At 38.0% G+C, this 27,173-nt stretch overlaps 2 protein-coding genes across 2 annotated transcripts; both read left to right on the forward strand.

The window, feature by feature from the left end:
• On the forward strand, positions 1–26,312 carry LOC116054974. The gene is made up of 14 exons (XM_031306724.2): positions 1–45; positions 261–558; positions 2,105–2,182; positions 2,602–2,630; positions 4,014–4,424; positions 4,959–5,189; positions 21,547–21,844; positions 22,222–22,284; positions 22,997–23,025; positions 23,160–23,246; positions 23,867–23,950; positions 25,101–25,214; positions 25,324–25,413; positions 25,697–26,312. The coding sequence occupies exons 2-14, from the start codon at positions 261–263 to the stop codon at positions 25,946–25,948; spliced, it is 2,064 nt and encodes a 687-aa protein (XP_031162584.2). The 5' UTR covers positions 1–45; the 3' UTR covers positions 25,949–26,312.
• On the forward strand, positions 7,916–16,606 carry LOC118492966. Its single transcript, XM_035990829.1, has 10 exons — positions 7,916–8,085; positions 11,436–11,733; positions 12,628–12,690; positions 12,934–12,977; positions 13,236–13,340; positions 13,822–13,908; positions 14,095–14,340; positions 15,283–15,372; positions 15,513–15,777; positions 16,554–16,606. The coding sequence occupies exons 2-10, from the start codon at positions 11,436–11,438 to the stop codon at positions 16,601–16,603; spliced, it is 1,248 nt and encodes a 415-aa protein (XP_035846722.1). The 5' UTR covers positions 7,916–8,085; the 3' UTR covers positions 16,604–16,606.
• Positions 26,313–27,173: the final 861 nt, after the last annotated feature.

A 27,173-nucleotide genomic window follows, 5' to 3' on the forward strand; every position in this document is an offset into this window, starting at 1 on the left:
ACGCCACAAAAGAAGAAAACAGTTCAGCTGAAAGAAAAGCACAAAGTGAGTATTATATTATATTGTAACCACATAATAAAATACGTTTTTGCTTTCTTTTGTAAAATGAATCTACTGTGAGATAAGATCATTACTCACAATAACAAACACAAAGCTTGTGGTTCAAAGATTACCTGTATGTTCTGGTGGTTTATGTTTCTGATTTAATGGTGACTAATGTGACTTCATGTTTGCTGTTCTCTCGTCTCTCTGTGTCAGAGATGTCGGATATTTCAGAGGAAGAGTGGAAAAGAGCTCTGACTTCCATAGTGGAGGAGCTGGAGGATGATCAGTACATAAAGATGCTGGAATTTTTGGTAGACATCCCAAAAAGTCAGAAGTCTAGCACGTCCAGAGAAAAGATGCCTGGAAAAATCATTGAGCACTACGGACTACTAAAGTCCATCTCCGAAATCGATAAAGCAATGGATTACATACCGAGGAGGGACCCTAAAATCCAGGACCTGCTGCGCCCCTTTGTGGACAAACTGAGGAATGAACAGGAGAACAAGAACCAGGGTTAGTTCATGATACAAGTTTTTGGTTAAAAAATATTCATTCCTGTTTTTTAATGTTTCATTAGATCACAGAGGGTGTAGAATAAGGGTTAATGCAAAATATTTAAAGGGTTAAAACTAATATTCAAAGCATGGGCGTCAGAGCCATTATATAGTTTGCCTTCCATTTTGAATTGGTTCCATTTCTCTGACATCAGTGTCAAATAAAATGAATGTCAACACAGCAGAAGTCCTACTGGAATAGACTTTCAGAATTGGAATTTTACAGTTTTTTTCGATTGCTAAACGACAGTGGGCACAACTAGAGTCACGTGCAAAACTCAAACTACAGTCTGCATTACCAACAGTCATCTGAGCTAAACAGTTCACATCTCCTGCAAAACTCATTCACAGCAACATAACTCTTAACACACGTCTCAAAACAGGATCAGTGCAGCCAAACGGAGTAAAAACACTAGCATCAAACACCAATACAGAAATTACAAACTTTTCATCTTTACAGTTTGAATAATTGCAGTGACTTCACACTACTCAATAGTTTCTTTAAAGAAAAGATATAGATTTTATAATATACCAATTTTTACGTAAGGTAAACAAGAAGGAATGGAAATCAGCAGTTTGCTTCAATATAGTATTTTGTCTGTAGTAATTTATGGAATTACTGGAGAATAAAACTAAAGGTACGTAACAGTAACAAAGACTAGTGTGACTAATCCTGCCTCTCTCCAGCATCATGCAGCAACTTTTCTTCATCACATTGGATGTCTGCATCATCTCTAAATACAAATGAATGTGGTGTTTCCATTGCTTTCACCTCCATTACTTTCTGAAAAAACAGTAAGAATGCAGTTTTACTATTGTAAAGATAGTGTTTTTCACATTTCTTTTATAGCTGTGTACATAACCTTAGACATCTTACCTGGACATGTTGGTATCTTTGCTCTTTTACCTGTTTCTCTCAAACGGTACAGTGTAGAATTGTTTCCTTATTTGGTGTTTGTATACATAAAAAGGCTTTCTGATCTTTCTCTATATAAATACCATAAATGTTCACTAACTAGTCTAAAACAAGACACCTGCTTAGGCTTTCAGCTAAAATTCCAATGTTTGATAGGCACCAGACTGAAATCTATTCTGTTTTGAGTGTGTAGTTAACAGTTTTGACAGCAGTGTGTTAGCATTTGAACAAAGTGCTGTAAATCTACAGTGTTGTGCACGTTGTGGTTAAAGTCATGGGATGAGTGTGTAGAGTTTTGAAAACTGTGTTCAAGCAATGAAAAACTAACTAGAGTTTGGTCCACATGAACTGCTGCTGTGTAGGCTGTAGTTTGAGTTTTGCACATGTGACTCCAGTTGTGCCCACTGTCGTCTAGCAATTGTAAAAGACTAAGATTTCTCAAGAAAGCCTGGCATAAGATTGACCTGAGAAATGACGGACACAGCAACCAAAAACTGAACAATGATGATCCGTTTGTGTTGTTCTACACAAGAGTGACGTAGTACTGAACAATCTGTTTTCAAATCATTTTTTTGTATTTCTTTTTCAGGGAAGAAAAGAAAACGTGAGCAGGATGGAGAGGAAGAAGTGTTGAGAGATTTGACCCAAGATCAGCCTAAAATCCTCGGTAATTTGTTGTTAATGCTACAATCAAGGAAGGAAAACTGTTCTCTCTTTATTTCATAGTTTTATCCATCATTTCTACCATGAAATTGTACTAAATTAATGGCTGGGATCCGTGAACACAGTGACGTCACCCCTCACACATTTAAGACAGTTTATCCAGATTATCTAAAGCATTGGTTCCCAAACATTTAGAAACTCTTAAAGTCCTTTAAGTCCTTGGCGACCCACATTAACACATGCAACCTTTTTAGCTAAATTGATAGGATAGGATTACATTTTACCAAACAGAACAAATCAGTATTAAGTGAAATTGCCCTTTTAATTTATAATAACATAAAATGCAGGGTTTTTTTTTAATTTGCGCTGCCTGTATGCAGGTCATTATTTAAACTGGTCTTTTGTTTGTTTCTCCTTTTAAAGATCAACAGAAGAGCAGCCAACCTGACAAGGTAGGAGTTTAGAATTAAACTTGTTAAAGTAATTTGCCTTGCATTCATTCTTACACACTATGACTATGACTATAATAAACCCTTCCAATAATGGGCATACATGTCATCTAACAGCTGTGGGAGACAATAAACGAGCAATTAGTGAAGGGGACACAAACAATACAGCCAACATTGTACAGTTGTATATATATGTGTAGATGTGGAACTCCAGTAAGTAGGCTGGTAAAGCTATTTTATTTACTTTTCTCTAATACAGATGATGCTGAACTAAGAACTGAGCCCCATAGCAAGCAAGCTAACTAACTAGCCAGCCAGCCACTAAATTAGTAAAGTTTAACAACTTCATGTTTCATATACATACTGTTGTCACAGCGTGGAAAAGCACAGAACTCTCGCCAGATTAGTGTGTTCAGCTCATTTTCTATAACCAGTGTGTAGCATGAAATGGTGTGTGGAATAGACCTTTTTCACAGCAGACATGTTGACATGTCATAGTAGGAAAAGCACAGATGTATTCTAACCCATTAATGATGGCTGCATTCCACTTAGGAGAGGTCCTGGTATTGTTCATGCTGACTCACTGAAATAGCTTACTGGGATACTTGATGGAACTGAGTCATCGTTAAGGTTATCAATGTCAGCTGTGCTTTTCCTACTATGACAAGTCAACATGTCCGCTGTGAAAAAGGTCCATTATTCAGCTAGCTAATTAACTACCCATCAAGCTACCAAACAAGTTAAGTAACTTTATAACTACTAACATAGCAGACTCATGGAAAAATACATTACTTTTCTGTCATGACTAATTTATTACTGACTCAGCATCACCTGTATTAGAGAAAATAATTATTTCTTCTGATGTTTAAAGTGAATAAAACAGCCTTCCAGCCTACTTACTGATAGGGCTGCGCAATATTAGGAAAACATCTAATTACGATTATTTTGACTGACATTGCAATTGTGATATGATTCAAGATATTGGAGGGAATGATCATTTTTGTATAATTATTATAAGGTGATTTTTTGCGAGGATCTGTACCCAACAAAGATTTTTTCTGTAGTCTGTAGGATAGGATTTGTAGGCTGGGATGTCTCTGCAGCACCACAATACTTTATTTTAGAATGGGTTGACAAATATTTTGCCTTTAACAAATATTGCGCCCCCCTGCGATTTGAATATTGCACTAGTTCATATTGCGGTTTCGATAAAATTGCGATTAATTGTGCAGCCCTACTTACTGATGCAACTTGCTTATTAGTTTCTCCTTTAAGAACTGTTTCATAAAATGTTTGTTGTTTTGCAGGAGAGAAACATGCTTTTTTTTCTTTTTCTTTTCTTTCACGGCTCATAAGTTTTGACACTTTCTTCTTTTTATGCCACAGAAATCCATCCGTGATGTGAAACTGAGTGGAATTCTTGAGACAGACGTCATAGTTGGGAAAGTTGTTCAGAAATCTGAACTACGCACATATAAAAACAAAAACAAAAACTTCTTTTTTCTGGCTGTTGCTGATGAGACGGCCAGCATTAAAGTGATGGTATATGGGAAAAAACGCTTCCAACAAATTAAGGAGGGGAGCTCCTACTCGTTCAGAAAGCTAATAATGGATGAGTATAGTGTTAAGGTTATTGAGTCAAGCACAGTGGCACAGAGGAGATCTGTTGATGTCCCAGAGGAGATTGAGACAGAAGCTCAGAAGCTACTTCATCCAGAAAGTCCAGTTTACTCCATTAAAGAAGCCAAGTCATTTGATAACAAGAAAAAAGTGAGTGTGAAAGGAGAAGTTACAGAGGTGAGTTTAAACTGCACTTACTTGCTCTATGTCTACATACTGTCATAAGAGTTTGGTTTCTGCATAAAAAAAAAAGAAAAAGTAAAATCTATACTTCTGTTGTACTCTAATTTAAGGAGCAATATCAAAGTATATGTAGCTTAACCCCCAATTTCCACCAACTGTGGAACGGCGTTGGATTCATTAGGTTTCCATTAAAGTCAATGTGTGTATTTCCACTGACTGCGGAACGTCTGCGTCCCAACTCCGTCCCAGCTCCGGTGGCAGTGGCACTGGCAGCCCACTTACTCTGACATCTCTCCATTTGTGCATGAATAGGTCCTGAGCATGTGTGTGTATTTCAGGCCTGTGTGTAGTGATTTCTAACAAACAGTGTAAATTGTAATTTCCTCACTGGGGATCAAGAAACGGAGAGATAAAAGAGATAAAAGATAAAAACATAAGACTGTTCTATTTAATGTTGTGTAACGGGTCAACGTCATTATGGGGCTTCCTTTTTTATGTTGTGTAATCCTTTGCCGTTAATTTGTTCAGATTGATCCTGTCAAAAAGACTAAGGTGAAGGGCGAACGGAAGTTGACAAAGAAGCAACATTTTCAACTTAAAGACGAGACTGATTCCATCGAGATCGTTATGTGGAGGGAAGCCACCGAGCAATGCAAAGGATTATCAAAGGGAGATGTCGTTAAGGTTACCAACATGAAGACCAAAGAGTACTTTGGAAAAATATCGCTGAACTCAACTGGAAACACCAGAATTGAAAAGGTACCTGCAGTGATCTCCTCGCTCTATAAAGCCATGTTTGTTTTTAAGTCTGTGGAGTGAATCACATCTAATAACAACATTACACTGTCCTCCTGCTTAGTTTATAAGCTGTTAAACACTTTTACTAAATGGTTTTAAATGTATTTTCAGAATGTCTTGAGCCTTGACTGTTAAATGCCAATCTGTCTGCAGGTTCAAAGTGTCGGCATCCAGAAAGGGAGAATTGAGATTAAAGGGATCATAAAAGCCACTCAGAAGGAGACTCAACTAGAGGCAAACTTCAACAACAAGCTGCAAATATTTGTTGTGGCTTCTCGACTTTTGGCAAAGACGTTTAACTTTAAAATAAAGGGAGATATTAAAAATATTCTCCTCGATAAAATACTAATCTCAGCAGATGCAGAAATTCAAGGAAATAAAATCACTAAAATTACAGCCGCTTAGAAGATGTGAGAATAACTCCAGGTTCAGGAATGTTTAAAATATACTGGCGCAATGTGGTAACACTCGGCAAAATCAATATTTGAGTTTAAAAAATATAATAACTATGACAGCTGATGTCTTTTTTTTTCTTCTTTTTTAAATTGTTTTTTACATTTTTAAATTGTTTTCAACAGATCTGTTGGTCAAAGAATAGTGACCCAAATGTGTATTGTTTGGGACATTTAGATGTAATTTCTATGTATGTCTACGCATTAAGAAAAGACCCATTGATGTATTTTTTCAACCCTTGTGTTGTCTTCGGGTCCAATTTGAAATTTGATAAATGTCTATATCAGAAATATGGGTTTCTTTTTAACTACCTAATTTTGATTACCCCAAAATAACATGGATCATTCCATACAACGCGCTTCACAAGTACAACAAAAATCTATACTTTCATTGAATTTTGTGTTTTGATTTTTTAGCATTTGATTTTTATTTTTCGAAACAGTATCTCGACTGAACATATACCCTTCTGTGATTATCCTCCCTTTAATATTTGTCTAAAAAATTCATAATTTCTGCTTTGTAAGTCAAGAATTAGGTATAATTTCCTATAAATGAGGTTTTTTTTATATATATATATATATATATATATATATATATATAAGGTTTATGAATTCCAAAAATAAGTGTACATCTAGTAATGAGTTTGTGTTAGTAGTGTTTATACATGGTAGTGACAAGAAGCGTTAAACGTCAAAAAAGTGCCAAAAAACATTGAAAAAAACGCCAAAAGAGACAAAAACGTTAGAAAAAATTATTTTCACTTTTGACCCGGGAGGACGATGCATGGTCAAATGGAAGAAAACACAAATGTTAACAGAAGATGGTCTGTCTTTGGTCTAACATGTCAAGTTTACTTTCTGTTCCATGCAACCTAAGACGGTGATCAATCTTTTGAGTTGGTAGCACCCGGACTTCAGAATGGTCTGCCTCTACCCTTAGTCTAATGTGGACTATGATTGAGAACAGAAAAATACTTTGCACATCTATAACATGAGACAAGACCATTTTGCCTGATAAGTCTAGTACCGTAACGTTGCCAACTATATTTCCTGTTGCTCTGGTTTTTAAAGCATCTGGTCAAAGGACTACAGTTGAAAATGACTGGCTAACACTGGCACATTAACAGAAATGTTGATTACTGTGTGTTGTCCTTTTAAATAAGTAAGACAGTGTTTGGGAGTTTCTTTGCAAAAATCAGATTACATACTGTACATTACCTTGTTACCTACATGTTTAGAAAGGCTGACCTGGCTCCACTTTGTTTTATTACTTAATTTTAATTGTGTATTATGTTTTCTTGTATGTCTTTTATGTCATTGTAAAGCACTTTGAGATTTTATCTGTGAAAAGTGCATCATAAATTTGCTTACTTATTTTTGTTGTGGTGTTGGGAGTACGGGTGAAAAATTCTCAGTGTCAGTGCTGAGTTATGTACAAATGTTTTGTATTATCATATATGTAACTGTTAAGTATAGAAGCACATTACATTCAGCAAAGAAAGATAAATTGAATGTTTTCTGTGATTAGAGAAGCTCTGTTAGCAAATCTTGATCTTGTGTTTATTCACTTTAATGGTTTAGCTTGTAAGCTAATTTTTACTATATATTCTGATTCTAATCCAATCAATAAAGTTCTGTTTTAATCTATAATACAACCTGATTTTTTTGTTAATTGTATTTTTCAAGTAGAAGTATAAAGTAGCAGAATTTTAGGTTGTGAACAGAGTCTTTTTTTTGTTAAAAAAGTAGATCTTAAATTTACTTTTTGTGATAAATATTCATCAGTGGTTTGTGTTCCTTGGTTTAGCAAAAAATTATTTGATTTATCCTTTAACTGCTTTCACTTGTCCCTTGTTTCCCCCCAGGTTTATTTAATTGCTAGTTCTCCTCTCCTAGACATAGGACATAACACAAGTAAAGTAGAAATACCTCAAAACTGTAAGTAGCCTACAGTACTTGAGTGAATGTATTTAGATCTTTCTTAGGATAAAATGCAAACTGTGTCGATGTTGGAAGCTGCATCAGCTTGCTTCCCAATTGACAGCACCCAACAAATGTGTTCAAACAGGTTTTTTTCCTCTGTTCACACAAAATGAAAGTGGAAGTATGGCTTTGTGTGTGGGCCATACCATTGTCACTTGTTGGGGGTTAAGCTACACAGGGGGAACTGTGAGTCTGAAACAAGATGTTATAACGGATTAACAGTCAAAATAAAAAAAAGTAAAAAGTTTGAATATGAAATATCCACATATTTTAGCAGAGTGGGGAGCAGGCTATAAAACTTGATTTAAGTTGGTTTCTGCCACAAACAAGTTCAGACAAAGTGTCTCTGTGCCACTGAGAGTCCATTTTACTTCATCTAATTTCAAAGAACGAAACGGTCGGTGGTTGAACAGAAGACCAAAGTGAGTATTAATTCACTGACTTTGTTGCTAGTGTCTTTGGAAAAATGTATTATTAATTATTACTACCTATCTATCTAAACTTGTGGTCCGAACAAGGAAAAAGGTGAAGAGTCTGAGAGGAGAGTAGCAGCATGTTCTGTCTGTTTACGCTCTGATTTCAATGGTGACTGATATGAATCACTATGAGCTGTTTCTCTGTCCCATGAAGAGGCTGATAATAAGGACTGCACACGGATCACTGTTTTGTGCGTTACTGTACTGCTTTGAATACATTAATCAACCGACAGTAAGTTGTAGTTTGTCAATAAAAGTCAAAATATGGAGATTTAAACAGGCTGTACTTATGGCTGCTCCCATAAACGTTTATTATTCTCATTCTTCTCAGAGCATTTCAGGATAACCACACGGTAGACTACAGACAAAGCAAATCACAGAACTAACCAAAATGTTTCTCACATTTCAAGTCAGTGCTTGAAGTGCTACCATGCCAACACCTGTGACAGGTCACTTTAAAGTTGCCACGTGCTAGAAAAGGACTAACTGCCTACGATGAAACCGGTGTTGTGCAAGTGATTGCGGTCTGTGGGAGCGCCCTGTGCCCTAGATTATAATCAACCCAGTCCTTTTTCCACTTGCCTTAAAGTGATGGCAGCTTCTGCTGTGTTAGTATGAAAGGTTTTTTCTGCCTCAAAATGACCTGATTTAATAAATAGGATTTACATCTGACAGATTATAGTCCACACAGGACTTTTTACCTGTTGAAATACCTTTTTAAAGGAGCAATACATTACGTAACACTTTCTGTTGTGCTGAGTTTTGCATGCCTGTGGCCAATTTGCATCCTCTTCACGGGCAGCAAGGACATGTTCTACTACCGAGTCTAATACAACATTAAAACATTCAAACAGTATATACTTCAGATCATTTAGCACCACTGATGAACCTGGTAAAGAAGTTATATTGTATTTAAATAGTACTGAAGCCTACGGAATCATCTGAAAATCTTAAGTTTAGTTAACTAAAATGTGTAATTTAACCTGTCTTTCAGCTTTGTTCTCCTTGTTGTATGTTGTGTTTCTATCTTCGTTCTCGGTAACACTGAGAGCAACTTAAAACCGGAAAGAATATGTGTTCACATATTTAGCAAATACATCTGATTCTTTTGCTCACAGCCTCAGAAATTGATTACTTTTCAAAATGTCTTACATAATGTTAAGTCATTTTAATGTTTTTTATCCAGACATTTAATTTATTATATATAAATGTCTATTATTTTTACACTCTTCTTTCGTATCTAGAGGAAAACCATCAGTCAACTTGGCACAATAGCTGTAGTTTTCTTATCAGTGGAAATAGGTTCAGCAAAATAAATGCTGGATTTACGGAATTAGTCGTTTGCACTTTACAATGTTGATTACTTAGAGGCTATTCAAATCAAACCAAACTACTTTCACCGGAAGAATTTAAAGAATATTATTTGGTATTTTCTGCATGTATTTTCTGTCCTTACAGTGGCAACACATTCTCACTCCCATCGCGTAAAAATACCAACGCTTGGTCAAGTGCCTTTGGCGTTGCTATTGACGCTACGCGCCATATCTAAACGTGCTGGTTCGAGATTATTGTCGTCACTTTTGGCGCAGTTGGGTTTAGGAAAAGATGGTGGGTGGGCTCATAAAAGGTATGTGACACGCTGGACAAGAACGGGACAGTTGGGTTTAGGAAAAAAAGGTGGCTGGCATACGCAGAGTTTGCGGGGGGGCAGGGGGAGCACTGACACCCTGGCGGCTGAAGCGGGTAATTGCATTGTTTCAAAAATGAGTGGAATAATTACTTCTGGCATGACCAGATATTTTACAAATATTTTAAATTACACAAAACAATTAAATGGTGGTAGGTAATACATCGGATTTCATATTATGCCTACTGCTTTAGTGGACATCTTACCGTGCCAACGTTGCAATAAGGTTGCCTAAATGCCATGTATATAAATTTGATGTCAGCTTACTAATTGATTGCGCGTTTTGTGTAGATTTGGACTTTTATACATTTTATTCCACTTTGTTTAAACGGCGAGGTGGATCTCCTGATCACTGTGAATTACTTTTTCATTCTTTTTTTTTTTTTTCGTGTCATTGGATTACGGCAAAATATGGCTCTTTTTTCTCAACGTGTCTTTACGTTTTATGGTGTGACTGCGCTTGGTTTCTGCGTTTGGAGAGGCATCTCAACAGACTGGAGGTCCAACACTGATTGTTCACCGTTACATTTTAGTTGAATTTAAGTGTCGGGGCATTCTGCCACCGTCTGTCTATTGCGTTCCAAGACAGCCGTGCCGCGATTGGATTTCATGAGGGCGAGTTGTTAAATTGTTACAATGTAATTTAAAATCTGCTTTAAAAATAAACATATGTTTATTTAGCATGTTTGTTTTGTTCATATGTGCTTGTGCTGTGTTCCCCAAGTGGTAGGCCAGGTCTCAGCTGCTACAATGAGTTTTTTTTTGCCCCCCCTGGCTCGAATGTCAAACTCTGCTTATGGTGGCTGGGATTATAAAATGAACGTTTCAGTGATACACGGGACAATAACAAGACACGAACCCTGGTCTCTGTGTTGTTTGATCCATCCACCACCCCAACCAACCTCCCTACGCGGAATTTCGGGCTTTCATACTACTCGCTACCATTGTCGCTCTTAATACTACGTCATCTTCACACGCCCCGAAGCTGCTGCTCTGCCCGGTGCACTCCATACAGACGCTGAGGGGTGCTTATTGCGTCGTATCTGACGCTGAGAGCTACTGACCAAGCGTCCGTATTTTATGAGTTGGGAGTGAGGACGGGTTGACAGTGGAGCCTGCACCTGAATCGACTCTACAGTGGAGGCCTGCAGCTAGACCCCACTTGGCATTTCTGTTTACTTTGTCCTGCTGCTCTCACAACAAAATTTAAAATGGATACCAATTTTTTCTGTTTGAAAATCACAGATGATAAACAAAGACATTAAAACATGAGACTCCACATTGTCTGTTATAGTAGCTCAGTGTGGACTTGAAGGAGTGAATAATTCATTTTTTTCGATCATCGATTAAAAGCTGTATTGAGAAGAATAATCAGTAATGATAAGTGTTTATCAAAACTATATTTATATCTTCAGATTGGAAAAGAATGAACGACAAGAACATACAATTAAATACAGAAGTTCTCTTTGAGGAGGAAATATGAATAATTATATTTTTAATCTGGTTAAGCCGTCAGTGTGATGTTTGAGTTGTTTCCTCTTTGCTAGGCTTCTGTTTTTAATTTGCAAAACTTTTTGTTGTTGTTCATTTGTCTCTCTGTGTGTTGCAGATGGCATTAATGCTTTTAGAGGCAAAGTGGAAAACAGCCCTGAGCTCCATCCTGGAGGAGCTGACCGATTCACAATTCAGGAAAATGCTGCTAAATCTGGTCAAAATCCCTCAAGGAGTGAAGGATGGCAAGGCCAGAGAAGATATCCCTTATTTAATTGTCCAATACTACAGGACTGAAGATTCCATCTCTGTAATCGATAAAGAAATGAAGAATATACCAAGGCACGATGCTGCAGTCCAGGAGCCGCTGCGCCCCTTTGTGGAGAAACTGAAGAAACAACGGCAAGGAAAAAAAGGTGAGTTGATAAGATTAAGGGTGTTAATCGATATATATACCTGCTAATTTTTTGATACTACCTCGGTCGAGGTTCCAAGCAAGCTGAGCTGAAACAAGGTGAAGTCCTTAGACAGAATCGTCAGTAGCACCACAGGAGACATCTTGCACAAACTTACAATTTTTAAAAAAAACCATCCTAACGTCAAAAGCGGCCACAATTGTTTTTATATTGACAAGACCTAGATGATTAAAAATGGCAACACAAAAGTACACTGTAGACGTTTGTTTGTCGATTAAAATTATCTAGCGAGTGTTGCGTTAAAGATGATATAAGAGCAGAGTATAGTTTATTATTGTTGAACACCTTTTGTGGTCACTTACAGTAATCGGGTCACCTGGTGTAGGCGGAGAAAACAATAGGGATATCATCTGTTAACTTGTGCGGTTGGGGCAATAGAGAGAGGGGGTAATGGGTGAAGTCTTATTTTTGCTGACCGCTGTTCAACGCAGTTTATCGTATAACTTCTGGAAACCCTTTGTACGCCATTGAAACATGGAAGGTCTTGGATACACAACCTTGTTAGCTTCTCCTGCAAATAAATGTACAAAACGCAGTCAATGGCGGCTAAATTGTAGTTTCAGATAGTCAGCCTACACTAAGGGGGAACTAGCCGTAGTGGAAAACCAAAAGAGAAAAGTACTAATACCAAATGTGAGTTGAGTCGAACCATGAAGTAGAAAATATAATAAAGAGTTGAGTAACTACTACAAAACATGCAGTATATGATACATAAAAAAGACTGAACTTAAAAGGCAGAAATATAAAACACATTCACTCAGCCATTTCTGAAAAACGCTAAATGAGAGAACCATTTTCAATTTGTTGTTTGTACCTTTTGAATGTCTTTTTCAGGGACGACAAGAAAACTTTCAATTGACTACGGATCAGTGGCCAAAAAGCTAAAACCTGCAGCTGGTAGGTCAACTAAAGGAAATCAAACATTATGACTGGGTGATGAACATAAAGTATCACTTAGATAAATAGGCAGATGTATCTCTGGTAAACTTCTGTTAAACTGATGAGCTTCATAATGAATAGTAACCAAATTCCACCAAGCAAACCATGTTCAAGATCATTGATATTCAAAAAATAAAAACGTTTGACTTTAAAACCATCGACAGTGTGCAACAACACTGATGTTTGTTTCTTCTTTTTAAGATCAACTGAAGAGCTCCCAACCTGACCAGGTGAGAAAGACAAAGGTTAATAATACTACACCCTGATGCTGTGCACAAATGTTTTTTTCTTTTTTTTTTTATACATATAAAAGTATTCCTTTTTACTCTCTTCTCTTGTATCTAGACGAAAACCAAAAGCTCAAACAGCGAGCTTTACAGTGACAGTACAATATGTTGTGTAGACAATCAACAAATCAGACTTATGTTATTAAACTATTAAAAATGAACTAGAAGAATTCATTCTACGGTATGTTAAGTGATTTAATCTTGTGCTTTGTTCAGATGGATCCTGTTAAAGCCGCGAAGCCCAAAAAGAAGCCCAAAAAGAAGACAGAAAAGCAAGACTCATACCTGAAACATCAAGCATCAGCTTCAGCATCAACTAATGTAAAAAGAAATTAGCAATAGTTTAATAAGACTACTTATACAACAAGTAGATCCTACCAGACAATCCGATTGGTCAGCTAAACAATTAAAACGTGCTGACTTAATAAAGAGTATTGGAATTAAATATCTGCACTTCAAAGTATTCTTGGCACTGCAAATAGTAGATTTATAGAAAAAAGAAACTTACCTGAAGATCCCACAACAACTTACTGTACTTTTTAGGAGTTTTCAATCCCATTGCATGGTCTTAAAAGTATAAATGGATACATGTAGTAGGTCACAGGCCCATTCGCATTTAAATGATATGAGTGCACTTAAGAAGTCTACATGACATCATCGCCTACATCCTGTCATCAGTCCCTATATCACGTTCTCTGCGACAATATGTTCCATAGACACTCAGAACATTATGAAATGAAATGAATGAAAATGAACAAGAGGAATTCTTTGTAATGGTGTTTTTATCTTGTGATTTGTTCAGATGGATCGTGTTGGAGCCGTGGAGACTGAAAAGACAGAGGAACAAGATTTGTCCCTGAAACCAGTTGAATCCATAAAAACCTTCAAGGTAGCAAGAGAGCATTTGCAATATCCATAAAATAAAACCATAGACATAATCAAACATTCTATAATAAACCTGTTAAAGACAATTAGATGTTACTCTCATCTCTGTATATATTATATATGTAAATATCTGTATAATATTGTGTGGTTCGCAAACCTCTACTATGAATGTCAATCTGTCTTTATTCAGGTTCTAAGTGCTGCTGTCCAGACTGGGAAGATTCAAATAATGGGAATTAAAAAGTCCAATAAGACGAACACTCACCTGGTGGTGGAGTTCAACAAGCGAAAGCGGAATGTGTTTATGACAACTCGACTTCTGGCAAACGCATTTGGCCTCAAAGTGGAGGATGATTTTGAAAGGCAACTCCGCTATCAAATGCCGCTCACAGCAGAAGCAAAACTTCAAGGAAAAAAAGTTACGGACATTAAAAAGGTGAAAAAGACGTATTTGTAGAAGGCGAATGCGGTTTACTTTTAAGTACTGTCGTTGCTGTACTGGAAGTCCACCTAACTGTGTTTAGTCAAGATGGTGCTTTCATTTTAAGTTTTGTTAAGAAAGTTAGGCCAATGACGGATTAAACTATGATGGCAACGTTTGAGATGCAATTATATACAAAAGAATACACAATTGTCTGTGAATATTCTTCTAATGGAATTTCTTTTTGCTATTTCTGTCACGTTTTTTGGCACCTTACTAATTCAAAAAAATTTAACGTACCAACTTTAGTAGAACATCAAAACATTCAGCTCAATTAGGACATTCTGGCTATTATACCGACTTTCCATGACTTTCATAATTTCCGAAATATTCAAAGTTTTCCGGGCAATTTTCCCCATTTAAATGAATGAAGACAATGTTCAAAACTGAAACATTCACACTTTTTCATACACTATCTCCTTAGTCATAATTTCAGCTTGAAACTCCATTCCAACTTCAAAATGTTACAAATATTACGTACATTCTAGGTATTATTCAACTTTCAAGTCCCATTCAAACTTTTTCACATATTCAACCGTCTCTGAAGCGTAGAAAAAGTTTTTCTTTTATAGATTTTTGCCCACCTATTGGTTAAGTTAGGGTGGTGCTCTTATTGTAAGTGTTGTTTTGTGTCTTTTTCAGAGATGGGTTACTCCCAGTAACTACCAGTGGGTGGTTGGCTGCACGGCCCTTGTACCACTGTCCTGTCCTTTCTTTTTCTGTTTGTTTTTAATAAAAGAGCCCCTTATGGGGCTACATTTTTACATTAGTGTCTATTGGAACAGCTAGAGGGGTGTCATTGCACATTTGAGTGGAGAGGATCTTAAACAACTTTTGAAAAACTTGTTTGTAAACAGAAATTCGTTCTAATTGTGTTTAATCTTGTGGTTTGTTCAGATGGATCCTGTTGGAGATGTGAAGCCCGACCAGAAGACAGAAGAGCAAGATTTGTCCCTGAATCTATCTGCACCCTACAAAACCTTTAAGGTAGCAGCAGGGATATCTCTGTTCTTTGGGAACTTTGGGAACCACTGGATTCCACAACTACTTTATCGATTAGACTTTTGTACTGTGCTTTCCAGCTCGTCTCAAACCTTCACTATGAATGTCAATCTGTCTTAATTTAGGTTCAAAGTGCTGCTGTCCAGACTGGAAGGATTCAAATAGTTGGAATTAAAAAGTCCAATCAGACGAACACTCACCTGGTGGTGAAGTTCAACAGCAAGACGCGGAATGTTTTTGTGACAACTCGACTTCTGGCAAACACATTTGGCCTTGAAGTGGACGATGATTTTGATAGAAGACTCCGCCATCAAATCACAGCAGAAGCAAAACTTCAAGGAAAAAAAATTACAGAGATTAAAAAGGTGAAAAAGACATTATCTGTAGAATGTGAACGTGTGTGTATATATATATATATATTTGTCCTAGTCCTATGTATATATTTCTTGAAGCTGCACTTTCATATGGCTTTTTGTAGTTTTGCTTATTTAGCTAATGTACTTGCACTTACTACTTGTTGTCTGGAGTTTGCACCTTCAGGGTTGAAAGCACTTAATTGGAAGTCGCTTGGATAAAAGCGTCAGCTAAATGACATGTAATGTAATGTTATGTAACTGCTCCTCAGATCTCTGCAGGGTAAATCCAGACAGCTAACTACACTATCTGTCCAATCTGAGTTTTCTCTCGCACAACTATTTTGCAGCGTCTCTGTATGGAGCTTAGCACCGCCCAAGACGATTGTGATTGGTTTAAATAAATGCCGTTAAACCAGAACACATTTTCCTCCCATCCCCGAATGCTATGTGCTAAGTGCTTTGGAGGAGGGTCTGGCAAAGCGAGACTACGGTTTTACTGATGTTTGGTTTTCCTCCCCATCAGCAGTTTGGTTGTTGTTCACTTTATTAGTAGGATAAGACAATTCCAGGTGCAACTCCTTTGTCCATAAAAGCAAATAAACTACATCCTAATCAACAAACGCAAAAACATTTGGAAAAAAATCATAAAATAAAATCATTCACAAACTGTTAAAGACAGATTACTCTGATCTCTGCTCAGTTTATAAGCCGGTAAATATTTTACAGTTTGCAAACAGAAATGATGATTTTTGTACAGTACTTTTCATTTTGCCCGACCTTCACTATGAATGTCAATCTGTCTTTTTTCAGGCTCAAAGTGCTGCTGTCCAGACTGGGAGGATTCAAATAATGGGAATTAAAACGGCAAAAAAGAAGAAAAAGAACAAAAAGCTGGTAGTAGAGTTCAACGACCAGATGCAGACGTTTTTTGTGAAAACTCAACTTCTGGCAAACGCATTTGGCCTCAAAGTGGACGATGATTTTGAAAGGGGACTCCGGTATCAAATGCCACTCGCAGCAGAAGCTAAATTAAAAGGAAATACAATTACATACATTAAAAAGGTCTAAAAAAACATTCGGTACTATAGTCGCTGTGCTATTGGTTTTGTTAGGGTGGTGCTCTTAAGGCACTGACACACCAACCCGATAATCAGCCGTTGGACAGTCTGGCGAGGTCGGTGACTCAAGTCTGTTTGGTGTGTTCCGTGCCGTCGTCAGTCGGAGGAGACGTCGGCTTTAATTTGGGCCGATTTGACTTGTTGAATCGGCCAGTGGGCAGTCAGACTCAATGACCAATCTGATTGATGGAGTGCTAGCCCCTGACTAGCGAATCAGTGCACTTATGTTAAAACACTTACCGGAAATGACGAGCGGGATGAGAGTGACAAACGCCTCTCAAAATCTGACAAAACTCTTTCAAACTGACCTTTGTCGATCAAAACAAAAAAGACCGATTCAGCAACTGCACGGCCAATTTCTCGCTTAAAATGTTTTCAGAAACACGTTTCGGTGAACTATTTTTGTTTAATACGAGATTGTATTCCGAACGAGCTGCCATTATGAAATGTGGGAGAAGCCAGACCCACGTGACGCATTCGTCATTTCCGGTTTTAATTTTTTGGGCGACAATACAGATTAGCGCCGCCCGCTATTATGGAGACGTATTAAGTTTCGCACACGCACAGAATGTATGCTCAAAACGCCGTCGCTTCGGTGTGTTCCAAGGCACTTTTTTGACCTCGGGGAGCCGACTGATCCGACTGCCTTTTCTGCCGACGGTCGGCCTTCGGGTTGGTGTGTCAGGGCCGTTATTATAAGTGTTGTTTTGTGTCTTTTTCAGAGATGGGTTACTCCCAGTAACTACCAGTGGGTGGTTGACTGCACGACCCTTGTACCAATGTCCTGTCCTTTCTTTTTCTGTTTGTTTTTAATAAAAGAGCCCCTTATGGTAGTTAACCTATTCCCGACGGTTGAGGCCTTTTTAAATGGACGCCTGTGTGGCATTTTGGACTACAAAGTTCCAGAAACTATGGAATCAGAGGAATTAAACTAGGAACGAAAAGTTTTCTTTTAGCCACATCTGAAGAACTGTGAAGAAAATTAGAGCAATGACAGATTAAATGACAATAGCAGCTATCGAGATGCAATTAATTAACAAAAGGAAACAGCAGTCTTTTGTGAATGAGTGAATGAATGTTAAGGAGACTTAAGAACACCACAGATCATCTACTGAGTGTTTGATCGTTTGGTTTGATGATTCATTTCTATAACTGTCACAAAACAATATGAAAATAGTGTAATTTCTTTCATTGCAGGCTCTGCAAACTTTACGTATCTTTTATCTTTTTATCGTTTTTTTTAAATGTTTATAAACCTATGTGATCTACCGGATATGAATTGTAGTCGCTCCCAGAACTTGTTTTGTTAAATAAAGCAGCCGTGGCGTCTGTGTTTGACCAATCAACGACAGTATTTCAAACTGACCCGATCCTGAAACCCCAATAATTAAATGTAGCTTCCGTTGCTCAGCAGATGTCACTATTTGCATTAAACTTTTCAAAACAATGAATCATGTTCAGCACAATTACTTTAAAGTGGTGCTGTGCTTCAGAAAGTTTAGTTACTAGATAAGTTATTTTTATGTTTTATTTTGTGATTTGAATTGTGCGCTGTGTATTAGTATGTTTCATACTGTATGTTTTATGTAAAGCACTGTGACTTTTATCTGTGAAAAGCGCTTTATAAATACATTTTACTAACTTTACTTACTTCGATGTTGAGATTTTTGACTGAAGAGTCTAAATAAATCCTAAGATCCAAAAATAGAAAGTACATTTTACTCACTTTAAATCGTTAAATTGTTGTTAAGGTTACAAAGACCGCATTGCTAAACTCAACTGGATTCACCAGAATTGAAAAGGTACCTGCAGTGATCTCCTCTCCTTCTCGATAAACTTTTCTCAAAGCCACAAGTCAGCAATGTTTGTTATTGAGTCTGTGGAATAAGGCACAACATAACATTACACCCTCTCCCACTTCTTAGTTTATGAGCTGTTAAACACTTATTAAATGGTTTTAATGTACATGTATTTTCAGAATGTCCTGAACCTTGACTCTTAATGTCAATGTATGCAGGTTCAAAGTGACAGCATCCAGAATGTGAAAACTAAAGGCCCTGACACACCAACCCCACCTGCTGTTATGGAGACGTGTACGTCTCGCGCACACGCAGAACGTACGCTCAAGTCGGCGTTGCTTCGGTGTGTTCCGAAGCACTTTTTGGAACCCGGGGAGGCTGATCAGTCCGAATGCCTTTTCTGCCGAAGGTCGGCCGTCGGGTTGGTGTGTCAGAGCCTTAAGATTATAGGGATGTGGTGGTGATGGCGCGGTGGATATGACGTCATGCCTTTGGTGTGGGAGACCCGGGTTTGAATCCCACTGCGATACATCAACCAATGTGTCCCTGAGCAAGACACTTAACCCCTAGTTTCTCCAGAGACGTGCGACCTCTGACATATATAGCAATTGTAAGTCGCTTTGGGTAAAAGTGTCAGCTAAATGACATGTAATGTAATGGGATCATAGAAGCTGATGAAGGAAACTCACCTGGACGCAGTGTTCAACAACGAGCTGCACACGTTTGTTATGGATTCTCCATTTCTGGCAAAAGCGACTTTAAACAGGGGGGAGATGTTGAAGAAAGACTCAGCGGATGCAGAAATACAAGGATATAAAATCATTAATATAACAGGCGCTTAAAGTACGTTAAAAATAGTAATGTTCTGCAGGTTTTCCTGTTTAAAACATACTGGCACATAGTGGTAACTCTACAGCCCAAACCGTGGTTTGAGTTTTAATGAACTAATAATGCTATGACCGCTGATTAGATTAGCAACCTTCTCCAAAGCTGTTCCACAAAGTGCACCACTCATTTTTAAGTTGAAGTTATTGAGATTTTTCAACATTAACATTCTACAAACCTGTGTATATTTGGGTTTAAAACGAAATATAAAAAAACAGATTTACCTCATAGTTTTAAATATTATTTTGCCAACAATTCACATTTCCATAATTATCCAACTAGACAGGCTGAGAATCTTTGTCTTCCCTTCTACAAAACATCTGTCATCAGGTTCATGGTCATTTCTTGGTGTTATTTAGTTTATGTCTTAGTTGTTCAATCTTTTTATGTTCACACAAATATTTTTGTTGTTTTGTGGAAAATAAAAAATAAAAGCAGTTAAAAGTGAGAGGACTTTTCATTTTTTGCTCAGTTTATGTGTCGTATTGGAAAGCTCATTAAGCTTAACAACTGACACCACAAGACGTACCGTTGAAGTACGACTTTGTGGAAGTGAAAGTACGACTTTATTTGTGGGTTAAACCACTGTCACTGGTGGGGGGAACTGTGAGTTTGAAACTGGATGTTATGAGGATTAAAAATAATTTAATGATAAAATATCCACATATTTTAGCAGAGTGGAGAGCCGGCCATAAAACATGATTTAAGTTGGTTTCTGCCACAAACAAGTTCAGACAACGTGTCTTCGCGCCACTGAGAGCCCATTTCACTTCCTCTTTTTGAATTCAAAGAAGAAGTCGGTGGTTGAAGAAAACGACAAAGTGAGTGTTTATTTATTGACTTTGTTGCTAATTTCTCTTGAAAAATTTAATCTCTCTATATATCTAAATTTGTGGTTCGAACAAAGGTGAGAGGTCTGAGAGGAGATTAGCAGCATGTTCTGACGTTTGATTTGTTTCTGATTTATTTCTGATTTTAATGGTGACTGATATGAATCACAACAGCTAGTAATCTGTCCCGTAAAGAGGCTGATAATGACTGCACACGACTCACTGTTTTTGTGCATTACTGTTCTGCTTTGTGTACAACTGACAGTAAGCTGTAGATAGTCGATAAAAGAAAAAATATGGAGATTTGAAAATTAAACGGGCTTTACTTATGGATGCTTAAGGCTATAATAAAAACGTCTCCTTTCGTAAAGTGGTAACCCTCGTGTTGTCTTCCCCGTCGACCAACAAGCAACTTTTTGTTTTTCTGGGTCAAAATGTAAAATAAATTCCAACGTTTTGGTCGTCTTTTTTGACACTTTTGTCAGTTTTTTCGAAGTTTCTGTCAATATTTTGGTTTTTTTAAAAGCTTTTCCCATGTTTTTGTCACTTTTCCCACTTTTTTCCAAGTTTTTTGTATTTTTTTCCGATGTTTTTCAACGTTCTATTATCAATTTTTCTTTACATGCTATAAAATTGAATAAAACACCCAAATTCAATGAAAGTAGTGAACTGATAATTTATTTAACTTGTGAAGAGCGTTGGAACCATCCATGTTATTTTGTTCTAAAATTTGTTTGAAAGAAACCCACATTTCTATATAGAAACATTTTGAAAATGGGTCAGAGTTGACCGGAGGACAACAGGAGGGTTACATTATATTAAGTGTTAAGCCATATAAGCAAGACGCCGGAAATTATATTAGTGTAATCCTGGAGCACAGCCCAGGAGTGTGAATGTGGATAGGAATTAAACAAGATGCCTCTGTCGTGTTTAAAGGTTGTTCTTGTACAATCAGATATGAATGTGGGTTGATTTTTGGCAAAGGGATGTTAGAATAATGCAGTTTTCTTTCTTCATCTTTCAAAAGGACGGACTGGAAAAGCAGGAATGAGAACTTAAATAAAGGATTATTTGGTAAAGCCGTTAGTGTGATGTTTGAGGGTTTCCCCTTTGCTAGGCTTCTGTTTTTAAAGTGCAAAATTTTGTTCATTTGTCTCTCTGTGTGTTGCAGATGTCATTGAAGCTTTTAGAGGCAAAGTGGAAAACAGCCCTGAGCTCCATCCTGGAGGAGCTGACTGAGCCAGAATTCAGGAAAATGCTGTTTAATTTGGCCAAAATCCCTCAAGGAGTGAAGACTGGCAAGGCCAGAGAATATATCCCTGATTTAATCGTTCAGTACTACGGGACAGAAGGGTCCATCTCTGAAATAGATAAAATAATGAAGAATATACCAAGGCAAGACGCTGCAGTCCAGGAGCCGCTGCGTCCCTTTGTGGAGAAACTGAAGAAACAACGCCAAGGAAAAAAAGGTAAGTTGATAAGATTAAGCGGTATGTAGTCGATATACACCTGCTACTTTTTTGGTACCACCTCGGTCGAGGTTCCATGTAAGCTGAGCCGATACTAGAAGGTGAAGTTCTCTAAAACAAAAATAATTATCATTAGCGCGACACAAGACATCCTGCACAACCCCGATATTTTTAAATAGCCACTACTGTCTGTACTGACAGAAAAATTGTGGCCACTACTGACAGTAGCGGCCGCAATTTTTTTAATTTACTCTACCCAGATTTGAAGAAAAATGGCAACACACAAAACTACGCTGTACACTTATTTCTGAAAAACGCTAAATAAGAGAATAATTTTCAATTTCTGTGTTCGTTTACCTTTTTAATGTCTTTTTCAGAGATGACGAGAAAACTTTCAATTGACTCAGGATCAGTGGCCGAAAAGCAAAAACTTCCAGCTGGTAGGTCAACTAAAGGAAATCAAACATTATGACTGTGTGATGAACATAAAGTATCACTTTGATAGATAGGCAGATGTATCTCTGATAAACTTCTGTTAAACTGATGAGCTTCATAATGAGTTATTCCCAAATCCCACCAAGCAAACCATGTTCAAGATCATTGATATCAACGTGACATCATGACTTTGCGTAAACATACACACCACTTTCTGTTTTTTGTTATCTGTACGCATTTTGGGCTATCCGTGTGTATGTCTACGCTATATACAGCGGACGTAAACATACACGCCACTTGGCGTGTTATCGCGAGAAGAAAGCGACGGATGAGTTTAGGAAACGTGACACACGGGACGCGAAGGAAACGTCACACACGGGACACGGTCCCCGGTCTCCTGGGTGAAAGTCCTGTGTTTGACCCATCCTCCCCGACCAACCTCCCTACGCGGATTTTCGCCCTTTCATACTACTCGCTACGGCGTAAATTCACACGCAATAGCAAGGTAATGCAAGTCAACGGAGGCCAAACTGCGTTGATAAACATGCTAAAAAGCAAGTATGCGTCTTGATAACACGCCAATAATGGCGTAATTGGCATGTTATACATACACCACTTCATGAGATCAGTCTGCTGATATTCAAAGCATAACATTTTTTTTACCTTAAAACCATCGACAGTGTGCAACAACGCTGATGTTTGTTTCTTCTTTTTAAGATCAACTGAAGAGCTGCCAACCTGACCAGGTGAGAAAGACAAAGGTTAATATAATACTACACCCTGATGCTGTGAACAGATTTATCCAGACATGTTTATTACAGTAAAAATATGTAAGTTATATATGTGTATTTTTATTTTTTACTCTCTCCTTTATTATCAGAAGAAAACCATCAGTCAACTTGGCATAAAAGCGCAAGCTGGGAAAGTTGTGCAGAGTTCTGCTCAGTGCACAAATGAGAAAAAAAAGGTGAGATGCATTTTGAAATAAGCGGATTGGTGATAAAACAACGAGCTTAAAGACTATGACACACCAACCCGATTATCGGCCGTCGGACAGCCTGGCGAGGTCGGTGACTCGAGTCTGTTTGGTGTGTTCCGTGCCATCGTCAGTCGGAGGAGCCGTCGGCCTTCATTTTGGCCGATTTGACACACAAGAAGAAGCCCGAGAGCTGACAACGCCAGTATCTTCTTATTACTAGCCATCGTATTTTCTTCCGTTCAGCGAGTAATGACAACAACGATCCTTCTTGACTACTATCAACACTCTCTGATGAAAACAATGACTGACGACAGCGTGCTCTGTGTTTACAAGGTCTACAGAGATGTTCCCTCATTTCCGGTTTTCATTTTTTGGGCGACAATACATAATTCGCTGTGTTCAGAGGCACTTTTTTGAGAGACGGGAGCCGACCGATCAGTCCGACTGCCTTTTCTACTGACGGTCGGCCGTCGGGTTGGTGTGTCAGAGCCTTTACAGTGATGGTACAATATGTTGCATAGACAATCAACGGATCAGACTTATCGGTTATTAAACTTGTGAAAATATAAAGGAATTCTAAAAGTGTTTTAATTGTGTGGTTTGTTCAGATGGATCCTGAAGCCGTGAAGCCCAAAAAAAAGACAGAGAAGGAAGATTCATCCCTGAAGCATCAAGCATCAGCATCAATTAATGTGAAAGAAATTACTAATCATTTAATATAGACTAATTAGACTTAATAAAACTTTAAAAGTATTCTTGGCATTGGAAATAGTTTTTATAAAAGAGAGACAACTTACCTGAAGGTCCCAAAACAACTTACTGTATTTTTCAGGAGCTTTCGAACATAACTAATTGTCTCCAGAGTATATACGTTGTTGATCACAGTACATTTTCCGCATGTTTTGTCATAAAGAACCATCAGGAGAATCCTGTTTGGAAATACCTTTCACTTCGTTTAGATCAGCTGCCAGTTCAGACTGATCTCATGAAGTGGCGTATGTATGACACGCCAATTCGTATGCCATTATTGCCGTGTTATCAAGACGCATACTCGCTTTTTAGCGTGTTTATCAACGCCGTTTGGCCTCCATTGACTTATATTACCTAACCCGCTTTCTTCTTTTCCTAAACCCAACCGGTTCTTAGATTTTCCTAAACCCAACCCGCGTTTCTTCTTGCGATAACACGGCACGTGGCGATAACACGGCACGTGGCGATAACACGGCACGTGGCGTGTATGTTTACATCCGCTGTATACAGCGTAGACATACACACGGATAGCTCAAAATGCGTACAGATAACATGCCACTTGGCTTAAGAAAGTGGGCATGTATATTTACGCAAAGTCATGATGCCATGTTGGCCAGTTTACACAAAGTACACAGAGCTAAAACCAATGCAGTGTAAAGTGCCTTTTCACACCTAAAAGTCTGAACCACACCGGCAGACAACCGCCCACCAAGAGCCTGGGTCTTTCCGAGGTTTCACCCTAAAAGGAAGTTTTACTCACCACTCAAGGTTTCTCCCTAAAAAGGGAGTTTTTCCTCACCACTGTCGCACTAAATGCTTGCTCTTATGGGAACTACTGGAATTGTTGGGTCTTTGTAAATTATAGAGTGTGGTCTAGACCTACTCGAGTTAACTCTTGTTATGATTTGATGACTATAATGCGAGCGCACTAAAGAACTCTAGACGACATACCTACGTTCCGGTCATTATCCCATACGTCCCGTCCTCTACGACAATATGTTGCGTAGACAATCAACAGATCATTATCTGTTATTTAACTTGTAAAAATGACAAAGGAATTCTAATAGTGTTTTATCCGTGTGATTTGTTCAGATGGATCCTGTTGGAGCCGTGAAGCCCAAAAAGAAAACAGAGAAGCAAAATTCATCCCTGAAACCATCTGAAATCTCCAAAACCTTCACGGTAGCTGCATCTGTTTCACCTGAGGTGTCAATTTTCTAATACAAAACCCCTCTGTTGAGGAACTGTTTTTGAGGGTGTGAAAGGGCCCTAAAACAACAACAGCCCTACCTTCATGACGGTTATGTTTGTTTAGATGGATCCTGTTGAAGCCGTGAAGCCCAAAAATAAGACAGAGAAGCAAGATTCGTCCCTGAAAACAGCCAAATCCTCCAAAACCTCCAAGGTAGCAGCAGACACAACTCTGTTCTACTGATGCTAACATCTGTTTAAAATGTTTGATTGATTTTGATTTCCCTCTCAAATCAGTGATTTGTTCATTGTTTAGTTTATTAGTAGAAATCGACTATTCAAAGTTAAATTAATTCATCCATAAAAAGCAAAGAAACTACATACTAATTAACAAACGCAAAAACATTTGAACTTAATATCCATAAAATTAAAACCATAGACAAACATTTTATGATAACCTGAACCTTCACTATGAATGTTAATCTGTCTTTATTCAGGCTCTAGGTGCTGCTGTCCAGACTGGGAGGATTCAAATAATGGAAATCAAAAAGTCCAATAAGACGAACACTCACCTTGAGGTAGAGTTCAATGACCGGAGGCAGACGGTTTATGTGACAAGTCGACTTCTGGCAAACATATTTGGCATCAAAGTGGAAGATGATTTTGAAAAGTCATTCCGCTATCTAATGCCCCTCACTGCAGAAGCAACATTACAAGGAAATAAAATCACAGACATTAAAACGATGTGAAAAAGGGGTGCTTGGTAGCTCACTTGGTAGAGCATGCGCCCCAATATGCAAAGGCTGTAATCCTAACCATGTTAAGCATCCCCTCTCTCTTTTCCCCGCTTTCCTGTCAATCTTCAGTTGTAATAATAAAGGCGATAAAGCCAAAAATATATAAAAAAGATGCATATCTGTAGAAGGCATACGCTTTTTACTTACTGTACTGTGGTTGTGCAGGGAGCCCACCTATGTGTTAAGTTAGGATGGTGGGGAAGTGTCGGTGGGATACTCCCAGTGCTCCACCAGTGGGTGGTTGGCTGCACGACCATTGTACGAGTGTCTGTCCTTTTTCTATTAATAAAAGAGCCCCTTATGGCGGTTAACCCACTCCATAGTGTCGAGGCCTTTTTCAATGGAAGCTCGTCCTTCAACAGAGTTGGTACGAAGGGGAGGATGTGTTGTGGGTTCTCTTCTGTTCTTCTGTGATTGTGAGGAAAGGTAGGGGGGGGTTGTGTGAGGTTTAGTAGATGTTCATTGAAGCATCAGATGAGATAATGTATGATTATGTTCTATGTAGGTTAGAGCCAGACCGATATATCGGTGGGCCGATATTAGGCATTTAGAATATTTAAAAAATAAAATAAAAACGGACGAAACCCCCTTCAACCATGTTCTGAGCGCTGGTGTTGCATCGTTTGTCCACCAGAGGGCGCTCTACAACCTCCCTGTTGGCAACATTGATTTTTTGTTGGTCTTGTTTTTGTTCCAAGGACTTTAAGTTTCATATCTTAAGTTTGTATTTTTATACATTTTATTTATCAGAACTTAAATATATTTTGATGTTGTTCCATTGTGAGAATAAAACATTACAAACATTATTTTAGCGAGGACTCAAATAACTAATGTTAGGGAAATCTGTTTTGTTACGCGTTTCTGGATTTCTTTTAAATATATATCGGCCGATATATCTGAATATCGGATTTTTAAATCACCAAATATTTGTATCGAAATCTGCCTTAAAAATCTTTATCGGTCGGGCTCTGATGTTGGTTAACTGTATGTTATTGTGTGTTATGCGCGGTGTCGCCGATTCGTTTCTCTCGAATGCCCAAGATGAATTTCTCCTATAGGAGACAACAAAGGCTTATCTTAATTGCATTTATATTTGGGAGCATTGGGCAGCTGCAGATTTAGGCTTTTCTTTTTTACTACAAAGTTGCAGGAACTATGGATTCAAAGGAACTAAATC

Source organism: Sander lucioperca, chromosome 13 (genome assembly GCF_008315115.2).
Source record: "Sander lucioperca isolate FBNREF2018 chromosome 13, SLUC_FBN_1.2, whole genome shotgun sequence".
In the NCBI taxonomy this organism is placed as follows: Eukaryota; Metazoa; Chordata; class Actinopteri; order Perciformes; family Percidae; genus Sander; species Sander lucioperca.